This window comes from Megalops cyprinoides, chromosome 3 (assembly GCF_013368585.1).
Source record: "Megalops cyprinoides isolate fMegCyp1 chromosome 3, fMegCyp1.pri, whole genome shotgun sequence".
NCBI classification, from domain to species: domain Eukaryota; kingdom Metazoa; phylum Chordata; class Actinopteri; order Elopiformes; family Megalopidae; genus Megalops; species Megalops cyprinoides.
Window position 1 is genome coordinate 43,078,819 of NC_050585.1, and position 22,322 is coordinate 43,101,140.

The following is a 22,322-nucleotide window of genomic DNA, read 5'->3' on the forward strand; positions in this document are numbered from 1 at the left end:
ACTTGTTCTTTGTGTGTGATTTCAGTAAGGATCTGGCCTCGGGTGAGCAGAATAAGAGCCACTGCACTGCGGAGATCAGACGGAAGGAGCAGCAGCTGGCCAGCTACGAGGAGCAGCTCTTCAACGTGTGCGGCAGCCAGGACTTCCAGTCCGACCTCAGCAAGCTGCAGGACGACCTGGAGAAATGCTCCAAACAGAGAGGTAATGATCCCAGACTGGGAACCAAAAAGCTCCCTCACTCACCAATCAGCTGCGTAGGGCAATGAAGTGTATGCACATGAGTGAATGCATTTTCGAGTGTGGCCACTGGGGGGCACCACCGTACTGAAAGTTATGCGCCTTCACGCTTCCTGCATGCCAGACTTGGCTCAATCATCTGAATGAACTTGCGTGATAGGCGCATGCACGTTACACCTGTTCAAAAGAATTTGTAGTGGCTCTCTACTGGGTGGCATTCAGGTGTAAAATGGGTTTTCCTTTGATAGTATTTTGCAAATCAAATTCAGATTTAGATGCTGCAAAGTTATAACAAAACCTGTGTTGTGCAGCAGTTTTGATGAGGTCTTTACAGAAGTGATTTAAACTTTCTCCTCCACTGAAACAAAATGTTGACTGTGGAATTTGATTTAGCTGATGTTGAAGGACACTGCAGTTTCGAATCAGCAGACGAACAAATTTCATATGCAGCAGGTTGTACTCAATGTGATAGTTAAGTGTTGCATCAGGTCATCTGTTTGTTAGCCAACAATTATGGCTGAAGTACTGTGTATAGCACTGGTTTTAATACTGCCATTTTAAATGAAACATTTGTTCTTTACCTCTATTTTCATTTTTATTCTATTGCAAGTTGTATCTGTTATAATTTGAATTATCTTTCTTGAGCATCCTGTGGCAGTTACTTTAAGCCTGTTATGTAACATTTGACTGATTGATTGTTGGGACGTTATGCACCTCAGATTTGATGCACTGTATATATCACCTGTTAGGGGAATGTTTCCTGCTTGTGTGTGTGACGTGTGTTTGTGCATGACCGTGTTTTCTGCGTATGTCTCTCTTATGAGTGTGTGAGCATGATCTGTATGTGAGTGTGTACTCTGTGTGACCCCAGTGTCTGCCTTTGAGACCGTGCTCTTCATGTGAAGCCGTGCTCTGTGCATTTGAGAACGCGGTCTCTGTGCATTTGAGAACGCGGTCTCTGTGCATTCGAGAGCAGCGCGCTCTCAGGCTTTGTGACTGTGATTTCTACCCGCATGACCGCGCTTCCCCTGCGCTGCGTGCACAGCGATGCTGGCGGGCGCCACGGCGGTCTACACCCAGTTCATCAGCCAGCTGACGGAGGGGGGCGAGCCCTGCTGCCCCGTGTGCCAGCGCACCTTCCCCTCGGAGGCCGAGCTCCAGGACGTCATCAACGACATGCAGTCCAAGCTGCGCCTGGTGCCGGACAAGCTGAAGAACACGGAGCAGGACCTGAAGAGGAAGGAGAGGAGGCGGGATGAGATGATGGCCCTCAAACCCATCAGGTGGGTCGGCCCGGGCCATCAGGGTCCTTACCCTGAACTGCTGCAGCAAATATCCGGCTGTACAAGTGAAACATGTGACAATTATTACATTACATTGTAGTACCTTATTGTCATATAGCAGACGCTCTTATCCGGAGCCACTTACATAGGTTACAGTTTTTATATATTATCCACTTACACAGCTGGATATTTACTGAGGCAGTTCTGGGTTAAGTACCTTGCCCCACGGTACAACAGCAGTGCTCCAGTGGGGAATTGAACCAGCAACCTTTCGGTTACAAGCCCTGCTTTTCACCATTATGCTGTACTGCTGCCCTTCGGTGTATAACTCACTCTGGAGACAGGCATGCGTAAAACAATATGGAATGTAATGGCAATTTATGGAGAATATGTAACAGTACATCTCGGGCCATTTCATTCAGCAGGCTTACTTCATTCCATTGGACGGCACATACATGAAGGCGTTTACCTCAGCACGTGCAGCTCTGAGTGCTGTACTCACAGTGTTCCACAAGAGGGCACTGTTTCACAGGAAAGGGAAGATCCCATTCAGATTTGTGTAGTGCCTCCTGGCTCTGACTCCTCCTTGACCCCCAGGCTAGGACTGTTGTATGATACTTCCCAGTCAGTGGAAGTGGGTTTCTCCCATCTTTATTTCTTGTTTTCAGTGGAATAAGCACCAATCTCTCATTTGTCCACGTAGAATTTTTATTCTGCCTATGAGCATCCAGAGTAAAAGAAAAATGTCATGTATTACATTACAGTACTGTCATTTGACAGTAACTCGTTTCCAGCTTGCACAGTGCATCTAATAAGTGGCATCAAAACTTGCATAAACAGGACACCGCTAACCACGCATGAACAGGCATCAGCGCTAGACACAGTAAACATATATAAACGTATACCGGTACAGTATTGCAAAGTTGTTCTGCTAGTTCAGCTGCAGGTTTCAGCAGCACTGTAGTAATGACTGCTGTCCCATGTAATTGTGCTCTCGATGCGTGATAGGGCCCAGGTCCCTTGATTTGCAAGCAGAGCCAGAGTCAGGTTGCACAAGTTAACTTGTGGTAGGGCTTGAATAGTGTTGTTCTCAAACGCACTGGTCTGGGAGTGTTGTGAGCCTGGTCTGACAATGCTGCTTGTTGAAACTAAATGTTCTATGTTCTATCATGATGGAAGTCGCTCTAGATAAGAGCATCTGCTAAATACTTATTTACCAAATTAGACGTCAAAATTCCACAAGTTGTACAGTTTTATATGGCTCATTCAGCATTTCTTTTCTTGTATGCTGGAAATCGCTCTGGATAAGAGCGTCTGCTAAATGAATGCAATGTAATGTAATGGTTGTTTTTAATGGTTGTTTATACCTGAATACTGCTTAATGAATACTTTGTAATCGCTGTGAATTAGGCAGTCCCTGTCTGAGCTCCAGGAGAAGGATCTGCCGGAGCTTCGCAACAAACTGCAAGGCATCAACCGTGAGATCGAGCGCCTGAAGGGGGACATCGAGGAGCAGGAGACCGTGCTGTCCATGCTGACGTCCGAGGAGGACACGGCCAAAGCCTGCCTGCAGGACATCTCCCTCATGGACAGATACCTGGTCAGAGCCCCCCTGCCGTCGGCCACAGCTCCTCAGCTAGGCCCAGAGTAGGCAATGCATGTTGCCTTGAGTAATGACCGAGGCAAACATTTACAGTGTTCTTTTTTGTTATTTACTTGTTTATTTTAGTTGTATGAAACATTCTGTGGTCACTGAAATTGACTTCAGATATTTTTGCAAGGAAAAAAAAAAAACCCCAGCAGCACTGCTTTAAAAATGTAAAGGGAAAAGCTCAATGTGGTTAGATATAATCTGGGCCTTGGTCTCTAAATTGCTTTGATTGCTGTAATATTTCATAATGTTTGATCAGCATGACAGATCATACTACACGTCTCAGATTAGCAGTAAACCGCATAAATCCTATGCCATTGCACGCTCTGCAAACACAAAAACCAACTTCATACCTGTTCCAATTCCAAGGCATTGGTTTAATGACATGGGGCCTAGCCTGGTTCTCCACAATGCACTGGAAGTGGGCATGGTTAAAAGTGTGTATGACTTCTGGTAAGTGTCATCATAGGCTGATGACAATTGCGATTGTGGCTTTACCTCAGATAACTTCCACTCTTTTTTATCTCTTTTTCTTCAAGCACAGATTTCTGTACTTGGTAATTATTACTATCTGTTGTTTTATTTTTCATTTAGTTAAAAAAAAAGTAGAAGAAAGAAGTGTCAAATTTTAAACTAAGCTTTTTCCATCATAATTGGTGATTTGCTAAGGGTCAGGCCCTGTACGAGCTCACAGAGTTTAGATTAAATTATAAGCGGAGGTAAACAATATCATTCACAGTTGCAGAGAAAAAAATACAACCTTCAGTGCTTCGTGAAATGTTTAATCTGAAAAGATGCGCCATCAGCTTGTTCATATGAAAGTGCTGATACTGTGGGGAGAGGTTAAGGGTGAAGTGGAAAATCTTGAACAGGAAGAAAAAACAAAAGCGTGTGTGCGTGCACGTATGTCTGTATTGTGTGCTTGGGTAGTTTATTTTAGCGTACTTCAGTGCAGTGGGTAACTCATGATAGAGATTATTGGTACGATAAGGAGGGTCACTGCATTTCATCTCCGGGTGCACGATCTGGAGTTTGGCAAAGTGGACGGGGAACTTGTTGCTGTAAGGTTGTTGGTTTGAATCCCCCTCACTGAACATGACCCATTGCTGGAAGGGTCTGAGTTTTTGGTATGTCCAGGCAGATCAGGGCAAAGCAGTTCCCGGAATGATGTCATAATGATGCTGGGCGTCAAGTAACCAGAAACCAGGAACTCACCAATGGAGATGTTACACATGTTACACGTTTTCCACCTTCCGAACCCCTTTCTCTCTGTGTGTTTTGCCACAAAGGTAAGGTACCACAAGGTGCCTGAATGTGTTTTTTGATGGGTCTGGGGTTTTTTCTCCCTGGTATCTGTTTTAATTGGTCACGTATCTGTAGACTCAGTGCCTTTATTAGGGATGTCATGCAGTCATTGCTGGTGTGATAATGCATATCTGGTGCATTTTCTCATTCCCAGCTGGACCTGAGAGACGTGGAGAGGAAGATCGCCCAACAGACGGGCAAGCTCCAGGGGGTGGATCTGACGCGAACCGTCCAGCAGGTCAACCAGGAGAAGCAGGAGACACAGCACCGCCTGGACACCAGTACGTCCAGCCCCCCCCCCCCCCTTCCTCTCTCCCAGAGGTCGTCAGGGAAACGCCTGCCCAGCAGCCAAGGGGCAGGGCCATCCACAGGCCAACTTAACAAACATACAGCTGAAGGAAGATTTGCACCACGCTTTTAGGACAATGCATATGAGGGCCAATCTGTCCCAACAGAAGGTGTCCAGTGGATGCTACACGTAGTGGACCAGAACAGAATAGCACGTGTCTAGGACAGAATTATCAGTAAATGTAGTATTTAACTCGAGTACTGACTCAGAGAGATACAACCAATAGAGTGTCTCTATGAGTCAGTCAGATAGACCCATCTCTCACCATCTTGACACCTTAGACACCTGTCTCTCTCCATCTTGGAACACGGTGAATGAGGAGAGAAATCTCTGTAAAATATCTCCACCGCCGCCTTCTTTTTTTTTCGTTTTCAAGTTTCCAGCAAAATGGACCTGAAGAGGAAGCTGATCCAGGATCAGCAGGAGCAGATCCAGGCCCTGAAGAGTGCAGTGAACGAGACCCTAGCTGAGAAGCTGCAGATCTCCAGCAACATGCAGCGGCAGCAGCAGCTGGAGGACCAGTGCGTGGAGTTCTCCACCGAGATCCAGGCCCTGCAGAGAGAGATCCGGGTACAGCTCCCTCCGACACCGTCCTCCCTGTATACTTTAACTCATGTTCATTATGCAGTAAATGTTCATATATACCTCTTCATTCCACATTTGTTCCATGTATGTGTCCTGCACTGCTGCTGCTGTTGTTTGGTGTTAGTTGTTGTCGCTTTTGAGGCTGTATGCAATCACTGCAAGAGACACTGGAACCGGAGTCAAATTCCTTGTATGTGCAGAAACATGCTTAGCCAATAAATTCTGATTCTGGTCACAGTTGTTAAAGGACTGGGCTCATAACCGCAGGATTGGCTGGTTTGATTCCTGTGAAATAGCTCGGCAGTACACTTGCATAAGCTGCTTTAATTTAGCAAAGTTGCCCTTGATAAGGTGGCCTGATGAGCACATGTGTAAATCTGTATTTTCTGACAACTTCCCTAACCACCCTTCCAAATTCTTGTTGAGGCTCTTACATCCACAAATCTGCTTCATAACAAATAGAATTTTAAATGCATATCTTTTGAGACTTGTACAACTCCTTTTATTAGGCCTATCTCTTATTCATTTATGAATTTATTATGCCTATGGACATTTGCCATCAAGTACCTTGTGTACTTGCCCCAACAGAGCACTTGCCCCAACCTAAGATTTAAACTTACAACATTCTGGTTATTAGCCCAGTTCTTTAAATACTAAACTAACTTATTGCCCATTCAAGGAAGACACAGTAACGGTTAAGTTAATAAAAAGGAAAAATAAAATATAGGATTATTAACAGAACCGGTGGAATATTGAGTAGAAATTTTCATAAAATTTCTTACTGAGGAAACTCAGTGGAAGCACACCATAGCAGGTAACTGTGGTGCTCTGATGTAGTCAGAGCCCTTTATGTAAGGTGCACTTCTCCACCAGAAATGTAACTCTGTGTGTGTGTGTGTGTGTGTGTGTGTGTGTGTGTGTGTGTGTGTGTGTGTGTGTGTGTATATGTGTGTGTATATGTGTGTGTGTGTGTCTGTCTGTCTGTGTGTGTATGTGCGTGTGTCTGTCTGTCTGTGTGTGTGTATGTGTGTATGTGTGTATGTGTATATGTGTATATGTGTATGTGTGTCTGTCTGTGTGTGTGTGTGTGTGTGTGTGTGTGTCTCTCTCTCTCTCTCTCTCTCTTTCTCTCTCTCCCAGGATGCTCAGGAGCAGGCCGCCCCCCTGGCTGCCACGCTGGAAAAGCTCCAGCAGGAGAAGCAGGAGCTCATTGGCCGCAGGAAGCAGAAGCAGGAGGAGGGGCAGGAGAAGGTCCTCTGGCTCACACTTACTCACTGCTTCCCTAACCTAATGTCACAGAGGTCTAGAAGGGGCTAACCAGCTAGAGACTTAATTGCCTTGCAAGCCTCTGGGACTTCCCTTGGTTAGTCTCATGTGTTAACAGTGCACTGTTGTCAGCAGTGCCGTCAATCTTGCTAGAGGAGTTCACTGATCACTGCAGCCATAGATGCTGTAACAGTCAGTGTTTGTCTCCCCTAAGATCACCCTCAGTGACATTGCGTATGAAGCTTTCAATTTGTCTCTCGCTTCCTGGCTACTGAGAGAGGTACTGGTATGTGGGCACTAGCTGTTTCCTTTATTATAAGGTTATGTATGCTGTGTGGGCATATTTGTGGAGCCCACTGTTGATTTGAAGGTGCCACCGTGGCTCCATTTACATTTACATTTACATTTTCATGTATTCATTTGGCATATGCTTTAATCCAAACCAACTTAGAAGTGTGGTAGAGTACAACACAAGTAAAAACCATAAGGAGTCAACAGTATTAGAAGCACCGCATGACCAGGTTTAAGTGGTTGGCCAGGCAAACTACAAACTAGCTGGTAAAGCCTTCAAGTGCATTAAATCATTAGATTTAATTTATTTTCTTTTAATTTCATTTTATAGTTTAGTAGGAGACAGTTTGAGACATGAGAAGTTCGTTTTAGGGGATAGTGTTTCAGGTGCTCAGGTGAGAGTGGAAGAGCTGTGTCTTCAGCTGTGGCTCCAGTAAGATGACCAATATAGGAAATGACATAAGACATTAACTGCTTGCTTGTTGTGTTAGTGGAAACAACCTAACATGCATGTAGAACCGGCATGTGTCTTAGGCATTTAAATGAAAAAGTTGAAATGAGATGATGTAATATATGTTAACGCCAGCTGTTTTCCATCCTAGATAAACGGCATTAAGGAGCGAGCCAGAAACATTGCGGTCCATGAGAAGGAGATTGAGACATACATTAAAGAGGGGAAAGATGAATACAAAGAGGTAACACCTGCCAGCTTGCCCTCTGTTGACCTGGAGATATCTCAGGGTTCCTAAAGTTCTTCAGTATGCTTGAAAATACAGTATTTTTAAACTAGAAAATAATATGAAGAAAAAGAATACTTCCACGCTAATAATAATAATAATAATAAATGTTAATACTATTATTATTATTGACAACAATTACTATTAAACATTTTAATTGTATAGTGCTTTTCAGGATGACCAAGGAAAGTGGTCAAGTATCACACAGTCATTGACAGTGAAAACATGGAAGATGGCACAAATCTAAAGCAAATTTATTTGTTTTTTATACACTAAGCCCATCTATCTTTCATCCTAACTTGGTACCTTGATGTCATGTACTATCAAGCCTATCAGGCTAGTACTACTGAGCTAGTAATGTACTGTCGTCACAGCATTGATGTTGTTAGTGAAGTGGATACATCATTGATTTTTACATTAAGCCAACGCCCAAAAGTCATTGACAACTGATGTCAGCAGCTAAGAGCAGTTACCAGTGTGGGTCCGCGCAAACACAAAATGTTTTGAACAATTTCCCCCTTTAGTGCTGTCTTCTAAGCAGGCCGGTTTTGTTGGGATTTGACTGTTGTCAGTATTTGGGATTATTCCCATTTAGTTTAGGGAGAAACAGGAATATGCTTTGAGATGGAAGCATGGCGTCTGATTGGTTCGGCTGGGTGGTGCCCTCCCTTTTTCAGCAAAAAGAGGCAGAGCTGCAGAGGACGAGCACCCAGCTCCACGAGGCCGAGAAGCAGCGGGAGAAGATAAACGAGGACATCGGGAACATCCGGCAGGACATTGACACACAGAAGGTGAGAGCGCATCACGGCCCCCACCCTCACGCGACACTTTTACCCCCCTCTGTGCAATATCATTGACCCTTAGGGAGAGCAGTCAGTGTGGTGTGGTGGTTTGAAAATCTGACCTGTCCTTGAGTTTGCGATAGCGGCAGCGTGACTGACGTCATGTCACCAGCGTAGGGTGGGTTCCATTGGCCCACACACTGCTCTTCAGCGCCCTCTAGTGACACGCCACCTTTCACTCAGTAGATTATTGCGTAACTTGCAGGGCGATGAAAGTCATTGGCTGCAGGAAGGTCCATCAGAGGATTGCACTTGTTGCGTTTCAGCTCTGCAGGAGTGTAAAGGGTGCCACAATGAGGCCAGGCTAATACACAATTAGAGAGCTCAAAAAGACAGAAAAAAGGAAGAAAAATTGAGACGTGTGTCTCAGTTTTCTACATTTACTCAGCTGCCATCTTACATTTACATTTATTCATTTAATAATAAATAAATGTATTATTTATTCCTTAACCACTATGCTACACTGCCGACCTCTGGGGCAATTACGTTGATTACATTAAATCATAGCTTATTGATGATTCAATCATGGGTTTCTGACCAGTTCAGAATCCTAAGCCAGCTCCAGATGCCCAACCACAGCACCACACTGCTGCCCAGACAGTGTAAGACATGGGGACTGGAGGTGTAGGGAGGGAGTGGTGCTATGGAAGAAGTGTTTAGGGACAGCCGAGTGTGTGTGAGAGGTGGCAGAGGGCAGAGCACTTTGGAACAGCGCGCGACTCACACATGTCCCCCCCGGTTCTGGCAGGTCCAGGAGCGCTGGCTGCAGGACAACCTGACGCTGAGGAAGCGCATGGAGGAGCTGCAGGAGGTGTCTGAGAAACGGGAGGCCCTGCTGAAGGAGATGGGGACCATGCAGGTCCTGCAGCTGCGAACGTAGGAGGCTCTCACCCGCCTAAACACAGCTGTGGAGAAATACGTACTGTGTGTGCGCGTGTGCGCCTGTGTCTGTGCCTGTGCCTGTGCCTGCATGTGTGTGTGTGCCTGTGTGTAAAACACGTACCTCAAGCTTCTACGTAATCAGACCAATGAGTCAACTGTTCTAACTGCAGATAGCATACCCATCGTCCATTCATACAGCTCGCTTCCAGCTTGGCCTCCAACTAGGTCAGAACCCCTTAACCTAGTGCCACTTGCCCAACCACTATGGTGGTTACAGTATTTATTGAACTTATTTGGTGCAACCCAAAACTATTGAAGACAGGAAGTTCCCAGCACTGTTTTTTTGACAAGTCTTTTACCGGACTCACCTCTTCACTACACACTACCTTTCCAGTTAGTGTTCACCTGAGACTGCATGTATTCCCCACTAGGCAGGTTCGTGTGTTTCTGAAGATTAGAAAAACTCTGCCATGTAGCACTCTTATTTGTCCTAAGTGCTTCAGAATAACAATAAAATAAAAATTACTGGTTAGTTATTCCTCCAAGTTCCCTTTATAAGCAAAAAAATTGAGGGGAGTGTCATAACGTCACAAATAATAGACAGACTTCCATGAAACATGAACAAAAGTAAAGTCCTTCCCTTTGAGCTCTGCGGGCATGTGAAAATTCAGTTATATTGGTTTTGAAAGGGTCCAGACAAGTGCACTTTAACGTCAAGCATGAATTCACCTTGTCTTACTGTGTAATAATACAGTGCATTCTACTTGTTTGAAATATTAATATAAGAATCAACTGCATGCAGTGATCAAAACCACTGGGACAGAGTCATTCCTGTATCGAGACAGTTTAAAAACTGTAGGAATGTGCCTGTAGGAATCAAACAATCCGCATACAAGACTCATTTTGGGCTCCCCCACAATGTGTAGTGCAGTAGTCAGTGGAGTGTAAAGAAGTATAATTAAGGAAGAAAATCCAGTGATGTAGATCAAATCATTGTTTTATTTTGTATTGTATTTGTATTTTACTGGAAGACATGGTGGCATTCGAATATTATCGTGTCGTGGTTTTGTCTTATTTCATGAACAGTTGTTTAAAAATATTGAACACTTTCAGTACGTTTTTGTCCTATGTTTGAAGAACTGCGATACTTTTCTCAAGAGAACAAGAGAAAACATTCAGAACATTAACATTCATTGGCCATTTACAAGAATAAAGTGATACACCACGGAGGTGATTCTAATGAGTGGAGTGCACTGTATGAGCTGAAAATCCCAGGTCACCACTCCTTGACTCTGCACTTTTTTATGTAAATTCTGCAGTTAAATTCAAGCTATATGAGTAGTAAACGATAACAGAAATATTATTCATTTGCTTAGCTGTTGGCTTTATCTGGAGTGACTTGTACATTTCCTTGTATTCTGTATAGTATCAGTTCATATAGCTGGGTGTTTTATACTGAGGCAATTCAGGCTAAGCGACACTTTCTTAAAGATGCGATGACAGTGACTGAATGTATGGTTTGAACCTGTAGTCCTCCAAAGAGTTGGCGTGGAGGGTAAATGGGATGTCCGCTGTGCTTGCCCTCCCCCCCGGTAGTGAGCGCAGGGAGGCAGAACGCCGCCTGGAGGATCTGAAGAAGAACCGCAGCCTGGCGCTCGGCCGGCAGAAGGGCTTTGAGGAGGAGATCCTGCGCTTCCGCAAGGAGCTCCGAGAGGATCAGTACAACCAGGCCGACGAGCGCTACCGCGACAAGATGATCGTCATGCGCACCACCGAGCTGGCCAACAAGGACCTGGACATCTACTACAAGGCCCTCGACCAGTGAGTAAGGGGTGTGTGGGGGGGTTAAGGGGTGATGGGTTAGCCCTGGTTGCCGCGGCGATCAGCAGCATGACCATATCAGGCAATGCTGTCCATCCGCATTCAAACCCCTCTCATCCCAGCCACACTCAAGAAAGAGAACCGTCATTAAGAATAAATCGTACTGTAAATAAGTATACTATAATTTATCTTATTACGGTAGCAGGAAACGCTCAACACATCTCTCAATCTGCTCCCCTCCCACAGACTTTTGCTAAGGAGATTTTATGTTGTGTTTTGTGCGTTAATGTGCTTGTTAGTCATACGCAGCAACCAAAATCAGGTCAGGAGACGTCATCGGTTTTAAGATAAAATATCTGCCTTGTCAAGCTCATCAGCCCTTACGGGTGTATACGAATATATGCAAAATAGGAGATTGTGATCTGGAGCGGATCGAACCACTGGTTACTTCCATCTCCAAAGGAAGTGACTGCTGAAACTGTATTTTGTGCTAAACAAGAATCACAGAGTATGTGCAGTCAGATCACATGATAGGAGCATAGAGAGTGTTGTATTAAAACAATCTTACATCATCTGATGCATCTTTTAGGCAGAATAGGAGGCATTACATGCCATTAACTTTTCACCTCCAGATTTCTGAAGAAGTCCAAGAGGTCGCACTAATGATGACACTAAGATGACACTAACAATGCAAACTTCCGTGCATTTAAGAAGTTGTGTATGGTGTAGGTAAGGCAGTCTAACGTAAGAAAAAATGGAGGACGATGACAAGGGTAGTCATTCGCCTTTCCTTTTTGACAGTAAAACACATGTCAGAAATGACCTGTCCATTCTGTGGGAAGTCGTTCGCAGCACGGCATTCAGAGTACCAGGAACGCCAGCTTATCAGCTGGCTCTGGTGTAACAGACGTGCCTCAGAGATGGTTATCTGGCCTCCATCTCTGCAGAGGAAACGGAAGAGTATGCTTTTTCGTGCGTGGTGTAAAAAGTGCCGCGGAACGACTGCCCTCGTCATCCCTCTCCACACGTTTTCTTACACATTACTCTGCCTTACCAACACCTGAAACGTAGCTTTTAAATGCGAACATATTTGCATCGTTAGTGTGAAGTGTGATCTCTTGGACTGCTTCAGAAATAAGCAGGTAGAATGTGAATGGCTTCATGTAGCAAATATGTCACTTAGTATGATCGTAACAGCCTTGTCTTCTCTGCTGCTTCACTGTGCTTGAAAACTAAATTGCATCGTGTATTATCCCAAATGCATATGTACAGAATATTCAGACATAAAGTGGTAAGTAAAAACATGTTGCTTATGTCTGTGCAATCAGTAATACAACTCTCACACATAGCAGACTGTTACAGTCCATGAAAAGCTGATTCATTTTGACCAAACCTGGTCTGTGCAAACTGGACTTTCTTGGAGCATAACCTTACAGGTACAAGGGTTATTCGTGATATTCCGCTCTAGTGTTAAAAGTAGTCTACAGTAAAAGACCGCAGGCCAAAGATGCTTGGCATTATTGCTTTGCCCCTTTGAGCTCTCACTCATTTGACCTCTTGCTCCCCAGAACCATAATGAAGTTTCACAGCATGAAGATGGAGGAGATCAACAAAATCATCCGGGACCTTTGGCGCAGCACCTATCGGGGGCAAGGTCTGTATAAGCGTTCTCTATCGCCTCACAGCGTGGCAGCCTGTTGCAGTGCCTGTATGCTCTGTGTCTGTAGCCTCCTTTGACCCAGCAGCAGGACAGCCCAGGCCTTGGCCAGGGTTCCTCGTCTCACTGCTGTTTCTGTGCCTGCTAGTGACTCCTCAGCTGTCCATCAGTTACCAAGTGGCTATCAGTGAGAGACGTGCCCCTCCTGTAGTGCATTGTGGGATGTGTAGTGTTTTTAAAAGAAAGAAAGAAAAAAAAAAAAAAAGCAAAAATTGGTGTTTATGTCTTCTCATGTATGCAGTTCGGCCAGCGCTTCACTTTTGTCGGTGAGGTCTTTGTGCGTTTCCAAAATTCCAGTGTGAAATTATCTATGTCATCAAGCTCTGGCAAGTCACCCAGTGGAATGTGAGCACATCGGCATCTCATCAGTTTAGAGTCCCAGTCATGACGTTCCCTGCCTCCCTGCCCACACAGACATAGAGTACGTGGAGATCCGCTCCGACGTGGACGAGAACGCTTCGGCGGGAGTGAGGAGGAGGACCTACAACTACCGCGTGGTGATGGTGAAAGGTGACACAGCACTGGACATGAGGGGGCGCTGCAGTGCCGGGCAGAAGGTAGAAGCTTTATTTCCATACCTCATTGCATTATGTAATTCTCATTTAGCAGATGGTCTTATCCGTTTTGCCTAGGTAGTATAGCAGCACTTTATTGTACCAGTGACTGTATTTGATATTCGTATCCTTAGATCAGATTAGCTCTGTCTCGCTACACTGACCTTGTGCTCAGCTTCAGCACTGTATCTGCATTATATAACCTGTACACATCCTGCCTTTGTACCTGTTGTTTGCCCACTATATGCACCTTTGTATGTCGCTTTGGATAAAAGCGTCTGCTAAATGAATAAATGTAAATGTAATGTAAATGTAAACACAGATACAGGAACAAATACACATAAAATGTTACACTCTGGGGGTCCATGATTGAAAGCACCAAACTGTGCAGAGACAATGAAAAAAATCATCATTTCATTGTCATTAAATTAAAAATAAACAAGCTTTCATAAAATTTATTGCACTTGACTAGTAATATTATATTATATTATAATAGTAGCAATGTAATGTAATGTTCAGCATTGCGATACACCTGTATTCTGTCACCCCTTGGTTCGTCCAGGTCCTGGCCTCCCTTATCATCCGCCTGGCTCTGGCAGAGACCTTCTGCCTCAACTGCGGGATTCTGGCCCTGGATGAGCCCACCACCAACCTGGACCGAGAGAATATTGAGTCCCTGGCACACGCCCTTGTGGAGTAAGTACCTCAGATCTGCCTGGAACACACTAGCACTCTCGGTGCAGTGGACACTCCAACAACACATCTGAATGCCACTGATGTGTATTTTAGTATCATCTTATTTTCTATGGGCAGCAATGTGGTTGACTGGTAAGGAGCAGAGCTCATATCCCAAAGGTTGCCAGTTCGATTCCCATGTGGGGTGTTGCTGCTGTGCCCTGAGGCAAGGTGCTTAACCTGAACTGGCTCAGTAAATTTCCAGCTGTATAAGTGGATAACAGAAAAAAATGTAAGCTCTCTGGATAAGAGTATCTGCTAAAGCAACTTTATTAAGATTCAGTGACCTAAGTAAACCAGAAAACAGTCATATCACTTTACTATTAGTGTGTCAGTGAAAACGTTGGCCCCTTCATCTCTTGTAAAAAGATTTAAAAACACAGGAATGAAACAGTTAAACAATAACCAGAGTATCCAATGCTATTCTCACACACACAAACACACATTGTCATGCTTTCTATCTGACAAAGGTGAAACTGTTGACAAAAGGCTTTTTTATTATACAATTTTGTGAATAAACTCAGACACACATAGGGCCCTGAAAACACAAATGCATTCATTCAAATGAAAACTGGAAGAATTTCAGTAATCACATAGCGTCACATACTCCTTAAACAGTCTAATTTATACGATTTCCACAGATATAAACCAAACTAAAAATCATCCTGGATGGCTGTTTGCCAAATGAGTAGATGTAAGTGAAAAAACTGAATGTTGTACATGATATGAAAATATTGTTTAAAATGGTGATTTCTGTTGTCCCCTAACAGCTGTTTTGAAAAATCTCAGTCCCTGTTACTGTGGCTGTTATCTCACACAAAGGTCATATGCACGTGTAATATTCTGTTTGAAGGCCTGGATTTCTTGGTGTGGCTGTAATTTATTTTCGAAATGGCTTAGAAAACGAATTTCTTACAATCAGGAGGGGCTATAAATGTTTTCCTGAAGTGTTTTTTTTTCTTGGGATGTGTCTGGTGAGCTGCTCAGGATTCACCCATGTAGCAGATAAGTGCTAATTATATGCAGACGCGGCTGGTTATGCTCTTCAGTTGACATCACACCCACGCCCCTTTCTTCCTTGGGCATTTTTGGTGTGAACCCAGAACACTGTCACAAAAAAAGTCAGGTTAATACAACCAAGTGCGAATGCAAAATGTTGTCCAGTAGTTTTCACCCCATCAGCTGTCCAGGTTCTTATGACTTTAACGCGCCCATGAACCTGTCTCCCCCAGGATCATCAAGAGCCGCTCCAAACAGCGCAACTTCCAGCTGCTCATCATCACCCACGACGAAGACTTCGTGGAGCTCCTGGGGCGCTCCAACTACGTGGAGCATTTCTACAGGATCAAGAAGAACATCGACCAGTGCTCTGAGATCTCGAAGTGCAGCGTGGCCTCCCTCAACTCCTACCTGCATTAACCACTTTAGCGCACCAGAGCTCCGGCTGTCACTCCACAGACTGTTTGGCTGGGCTCCATCTACTCACAGCACTGACCCAGTGCTCTACGGGGCCGCTCTGAGCCGTTCGGGCTCCACAGCTTGGGTTTTGTCTGTTGCCTCTTTTTCCCTGACCCCGTTTTTTGCATTTCTGTTAATCGTTCTGTGAATTGTTCTGCCAAATGTAGGGTTTTTTTTCTCCACAAATTCAGATGATTTCATTGTATTTTGGAAGTTGGAGGCAATCACAGAGTAAAAGATGAGTGTCGTGTGATTTTACAGTCACTGGAAACTGTAACGGCTTTGACTAGAAATGGCCAGATCCTCTTGGTCAGGTTGTTTATTTTCACACTAATTAATAACCTTTATAGGTAACTGTACTATTCATTTATTTTGGTATAAACCAAATTAAAGCAATATTGCTAAAGAGATTTGATTTGGATCTCCTGTAATTACACATCTTTAATCTGATTTTGGCTTCCGTGTTCATGGTCAGATAATGTTCAAGTTTGATAAGAGCGTGTTCATTTGACAGGGATATTCCACTGCTCTGTCTGACAAACGCATGTTTGCAGAAAAAAATGTGACCTAGTGCAAAGCACTGAGATGCCCTTGCCCTTGCCCTTCTTTATCTGAAATTTTGAAGGTAGCTGAATGACTGGCCCACTCCATTGTCGCTTTTTTGCTTTTTTGTAGCTGCAGATATCTGCCAAGATATTGCTGCAAGCAGGTTTATTCCAGGTCGTTTAGTTTCAGCTTCTTTTGCTGAGAGAATATCCCGCCAAACACGTAGCGAGCCCATAGACCGTGCCTTCGCTGTCCCACTGAGTGGCCATTTATCACTAGAGTCGGTCATCTGAGCAGGAGGCGAAACCTGTCAAGTATTCCTCCCTGTGGAGGAATTCACCTCCCTCATTCTGCACAGATGATTGGCCCAGGAAAGATGTCAGTCATGTAGGGGGGAGGTACTGACAGTCCATTATGCTGCCACCGGCCACAGCCTGAGAGGCTATAGGGTGGCGGAGGGAGAAGCACATGGGATAAGGAGACTATAGCAATTGGCACCAGCTTCCTGTTAGGAGCAGAATGTAGAGCTGTCAGCAGCACATGGCTGGCTTAATGGGTGTAGTTTTGCATGTGACAAGAAGCTGCTACAATACAGGGGCTGCAGCGTAGCATAGTGGTAAGGAGCAGGACTCATAACCAAAAGGTTTCCAGTTCAATTCCACGCTGGGGCACTGCTGCTGTACCCTTGGGCAAGGTACTTAAACACAGAATTGCCTCAGTAAATATCCAGTTGTATAAATGGGTAACATGGAAAAAAAAAAAAACCTGCAACCAATGTTAAGTTATTCTGGATAAGAGCATCTGCTAAATTCCAATAATGTAATGTAATATAATGATACTCAGGCCACACCTTCACTGTCTTTGCCTAATTGCTGTCCAGCTGTTAATCACCAGAACTGGTCAGCTGATCAGGAATCAAAAGCCAGCAGTTAGGGTGGCACATATTTTGTCTCGCATAAAAATGGCACAGGGCTTAAGCACTCCATGAACAAATCCCCCTGGAAACCATACCATAACAGAGAATGCCAAAATACCATTATAGATTATAGTGAATATATAAACCATAATATAGAATGCTGAAATACCATGGTAGATTATGGCCAACAATATAGACCACAACACAGAATGCTGAGATGTCATGATAGATTATGATCAACAATGTAGACCAGAACATAGAGCACTGAAATATCATGATAGATGACAGTCAATAATATAGACCATAACACAGAATGCAGAAATACCCTGATATATTATGGTCAACAATATAGACCATAATACAGAATGCTGAAATGTCATGATAGATTATGCCATGATGGATTATGGTCAACATTTACACTGATTAACCATAAACTTGAAATTAGATGAAAATATTTATGTGTTGTGCAAAATGTCATGATTGTCTGTGCAAATAAAAATATGTGATACCTAAACAAAATGCAATGGGTGGCATTAGAAAGAAAAGTTACTGTGATTCCTAAATCAACCATTTATTTGACCCAGTGTACGGTGTTCCATTCTCACTGGGTGTTGCATCGGGAAACAGCAGTGTTGTAAAGAAAACTGGTTGGTTTTTGGTGATGAAGTAACTCTATAACTCTAGTCTGTTTTGAAAATGCCAGCATTCCTGAACACACATTGATTAAGTTCTGACAAAAACTTAGTGTGGGTCATGCAGCAAACCTTAATTTAAAAGCAAATGTATCACAGTGTTATTTCTTTTTGGCCGGTATTTCTCATAATATAGGTTTTTCTCTGGCATTGTTTTGTGGTCTTTTTGGGGTTAACACATCAGGAAGCACCATAATTGGGTGCTCTGAAGTGTCATGACTGTAATCAACCACATCTTAATCAGGATATCCTTAAACGCTTTCTGCTTAGTGTCTGTGTCAGCATTTGCCGATAATGTGTTTGACAATAAAAAAAAAAAAAAGAAAAAAACTCCTGCCTCAAACATATAAATTGAGTTTGTTCACCGGTGAGGCTGTGCACTTTCCTCTCAGGCATCAAGTGTAACCGGTTCTCAAGCCCAGACTTAAGTTTCTCTGCGCCACCATGCTCCAAAACGCAAAGATCTTCGCTCTCATTTCCTCAGCACTGCTGCTGGTCAGCACTGCGCATCCCACCAGACACCACTTGGAGGACTTGGTGAAGAATCTGAAAAACCTGGACAAGCTCATCAAGGAAAAACCTGGTGAAATGGTAATGGCTGCAAGGGTTAACTACCCCAGATAGCTGGCAAATCTATATGCATGCTTGGAATTGCACTTCTCACAGCTTCTTTGAGCATAAGGAAATGGTCTCGTTTCTGCATGTCTTTGCCTCATGAAAGGTTGTGCATTTTCCCTCTTCTAGGAACTCGGGAGCAGACAAACAGCAGATGTAATTGACTGGCATAAGTGTGAGGTAAAATATGTCTAAACGCTTACCTTCAAGTGGATACACAGATTTTTAGATAACAATGAACAGATGGACAGATTGTTACTAGCAGATCATCTGTCTTTTTCAGCATGTTTGACTTCTGTGCCAATATTGTCAGTCCTCTGTGTCATGCTTGTCTTGAGTATGAAATGTCTGTTTCAGAAAACATTTTCTTTTTTTGTTTGTCCTCATAACAGCCAGAAGATTTCTGCAAAGCTGAAAAGGTTTTGTCAGCCATTGAGCATAAAGAACTTGGGGAGGAGGGGGCAATCACCAGAGCACTGAGAGCGTTCAACAGACACTTTAATGTAAGTGACCATCACCCTGATGCTAGCGCAGACTCCTAAATGGCCTGCGAGTTCCTTCTCTGAATGCGATGTAGAGAGGTTAGACACATGACAGGGAGTGGGAGACGAGAGTCTCATAGTTGTACCCTGCTCATCCAAAGACTATTTCAAAAGCCGTCTCATTTCACTCAAGTCCTTTGAGGGCATACATATGAGAATACGGCTGTTATTAGCCACAGGAGACACCAGGAAGCCTTTACTTACATAGATCATACAGCAAATATGATTATTTATTTATGCACTGGTGTTATTTGTAAAGACCTGTCTTGAGGCCAGGGAAGCAGCAGGATGCCTCTTGTCTGGATGCTAAAGCAGACAGTTGGATACCCTTGTTCTTACACTTGTTTTGGCTTAGAGGGTTGCAATTAAGCTCAGGGGTGCCACCTACTGGATGCTAAGTGTAAAGTTGTGTCTCTCCCTCTCAGGTAAATTGCACTGTCAATCCCGGCGGAAATCAGCTTGAGCTGAGGGCCTTTCTGAAAAACCTCCACACCTGTGCCCAGAAGATATACCCCAGTCACTGAGGACCTCCAACTGTGGCAGGCCTTTTCTTCATGGGTTCCTTTGATGACTGAAATACCACAGTGAATTGTGATCAATTATGTTAAAATAATTATCTATATTTGTATCTATTTATCAAGAAATTAAACTCATTGAAGCAAGCAGCTGGTGGCGTTACTGTTTCGTGTTGTTTACTCTTGTCTAGTCATGAACTACATGACCTTCATACTTCCTTGAAACTACTTGGAGATTTACTTAGTGTGAATATAAAAAAAATTTAAAAATAATAAGCTATGATCATTGCAGGACAGGTGTATAAACAGTGGTCATACTTAAAGGATATAAAACTGTTTCCACTGTAATTTAAGAGGAAGATGGAGGGATGTGGTGTGTCGGAAGAGGTAGAAGTTAGGATGGCAAGTAATGGCTTTTGGTCTAAAGCATCTCCACTTGTTCATCACAGATGAATATAACATGTGTCCACCATGACGCCAGCCTGTCAGAAAAGAGCAGATGAACTGCCATTCTTCTGACCCTCATTTGTGTTATTGATTGGATATAGCAAGTGATTGTCAAAATATGTTGTCATATGAGTCATTGGCCAATCAGAATCGATTATTTAAAAAACTCTAGTAATTTTTGCTTTTAAGATTTTGGTTTATAATATTCATAAATATTCATAAATCACTATATTTTATAACAAACAATAAGCTGTGAAGGTAATTGCAGGACATCAGTATTTCTGTCCTTAATGTAAATACATTAAGGACAAGTATCGTTTTTCACTGCATGTGGTATTGCATTGAAACTACGAAGAGAAATAACGAACTGGTGTTTAAAACAGCTTCCTAGCTGAGATCGGTAGACAGTCTGTTTCTATCCTACCCATTATACACCGCCAGGATGTACCGAGAAGCTGTTGCATAGCAGCTACTTGTCACATTAGGGGTGAGGAAAGAGAGAGATTTGTTTAGCCACTTAAGGTGGGGAATTGTCAGACTGTCAGATTTGGCCAGGACACGAGGGAAACCCCTTACTCTTTGGCATGACCGCTGGGGCAGCTCTTGTGACCACGGTTAGCTAGGACCTTGGTTTGTCATCTCCTCCAAAAGATGTCATTTACTGGACAGCTTTCTTATACTGGGCCAAGGGAAGACTGCTAGCCAATACCTGTTGTTTTTCCAGGAGGTTTCATATCTGACTGTTAACCAAGCCTGACTCCACTTAGCATATGTGAATCAGACAGGAAAAGGCTACAGGGGTATATATCTGGTGATAAGAATTTTTTTTCTGCTTTATCCAATGATTAAGATTGTTACGTAGAAAGTAGGTCAAACCACACAGACAGTGGTATGTGGTGTACCGATGCTGACTAAGTGTTTTACACTTATTTTTGTATATTATTTTTTTACATGTATAAACAGTGGCCATACTTCCAAGGATGTAAAACTTTCCAGTATAATTTAAGAAGAAGCTGGAGGCATGTGGTGTATCTGAAGAGGCAGAAGTTAGGATAGCAAGTAACTATTTTTTTCGTTGCAATCCATTTTCACTTGTTCATCACAGATGAATATATTATATGCCCATGAATGTGATGCCAGCGAACCAGAAAAGAGCAGGTAAACTACTGTACTGCCAACTCTGTTTTGTGCTACTGAGTGGATGAAGCAAGTGGTTGCCATAATATGTTGCAGAGTCATTACACAATCAGAAAAGATTATTTTAAAAACTCAACTGTTGATTTTTGCTTTACCGAAGAAGTATGTATTCATATATATCCATAAATCACTACATTTTATAACAATCAATAAGCTGTAAACTGAACGCTGGCTATCTACTCCAAAGCGTGGTGACATTACCACATCAATAAAAGGACAGAGTGAGACAGATGTCCTGCTACAAGCTCTCAGTAGCAATTTCACCCTACTCAACAGGGGCTGTTGCTACATTACCCTGCTTGCCTTTGCACTCCTGACTCATGTGGCCATGTCTCATCTCTAATATTGGTGTGGTGAGTTTAGGGAGGGGGGTTTCCAGGGGAGGCAACAAGCTTGGCTTCAGGATCAGTGAGCTGAACTCAACTCTCACTCTGAAACATAGTGATATCAACGCACAGCTGAAAGGCCCAACCTTGTCGCGAAAACGGACCGGTCCTGTTAGAAGCTCTCACTAGACAATGCCATGACTGACACCCGTGATCCCATATGTTAGAGTGTTGTGTAAAGGCCTTTTGTGTAAAAATATCTAGCGGCAGGACATCTGTCAGTCCAGCCTCATCCTGGGAGATTGAGGGAAGGTGTTGCTCAAGCTCAGTGGGGCCTGCATCCATGTTCATGCTCAGAAAAACCCAGTTTTATTTCTACACCACATAGCATATGAACGCATAAAATGTGGTTTCTCTGGGCTCTCAATTTAGTTTGACACTGAATGGAAAAAAGTTATGGAAAATGTAAAAAAAAAAAAGATGGATATTATTTAGAACTGTGTTTCTTTGCTATTGCTGTAGCTCAACAATAGCTACTGTACATGAGCAGGGTTTTGTCTCAATCAGTGTGGTGGCACATCATTCCAAGTTGTGGAAAGATTCACATTGCTGAATTTACCGAATAAACCATAAAGTACTGATAAAGGGAGATGAAAGCAAGAAAGCTGGCTAACTAGCCAACTGTACAATGTAGCTTGACAGCACTCGCTAGCCACTACCGTTACAAACTATGAAAAAAGTGGTGATGTCTGCTGCTAGTCTTAAACTAACAAATGCTAATAATGTGGAGGAATGGTGAGCAGATGCTGATAT

The 22,322-nt window shown here is 43.4% G+C and overlaps 1 protein-coding gene across 2 annotated transcripts in view; it reads left to right on the forward strand.

Annotated features, from left to right (window-relative positions):
• Positions 1–15,922, forward strand: part of rad50 (RAD50 homolog, double strand break repair protein) — a 32,673-nt gene extending 16,751 nt beyond the window's left edge. For both annotated transcript variants that reach the window (XM_036525743.1, XM_036525744.1), the window contains exons 13-26: positions 26–201; positions 1,283–1,520; positions 2,931–3,120; positions 4,631–4,757; positions 5,202–5,395; positions 6,551–6,661; positions 7,570–7,662; positions 8,382–8,495; positions 9,295–9,422; positions 11,025–11,249; positions 12,818–12,903; positions 13,381–13,523; positions 14,083–14,216; positions 15,488–15,922. In XM_036525743.1, coding sequence (XP_036381636.1) covers positions 26–201; positions 1,283–1,520; positions 2,931–3,120; positions 4,631–4,757; positions 5,202–5,395; positions 6,551–6,661; positions 7,570–7,662; positions 8,382–8,495; positions 9,295–9,422; positions 11,025–11,249; positions 12,818–12,903; positions 13,381–13,523; positions 14,083–14,216; positions 15,488–15,674 — 2,146 coding nt within the window. In that variant the 3' untranslated portion in view covers positions 15,675–15,922. The remainder of the gene's footprint in view (positions 1–25; positions 202–1,282; positions 1,521–2,930; positions 3,121–4,630; positions 4,758–5,201; positions 5,396–6,550; positions 6,662–7,569; positions 7,663–8,381; positions 8,496–9,294; positions 9,423–11,024; positions 11,250–12,817; positions 12,904–13,380; positions 13,524–14,082; positions 14,217–15,487) is intronic.
• The last annotated feature ends 6,400 nt before the right edge of the window (positions 15,923–22,322 follow it).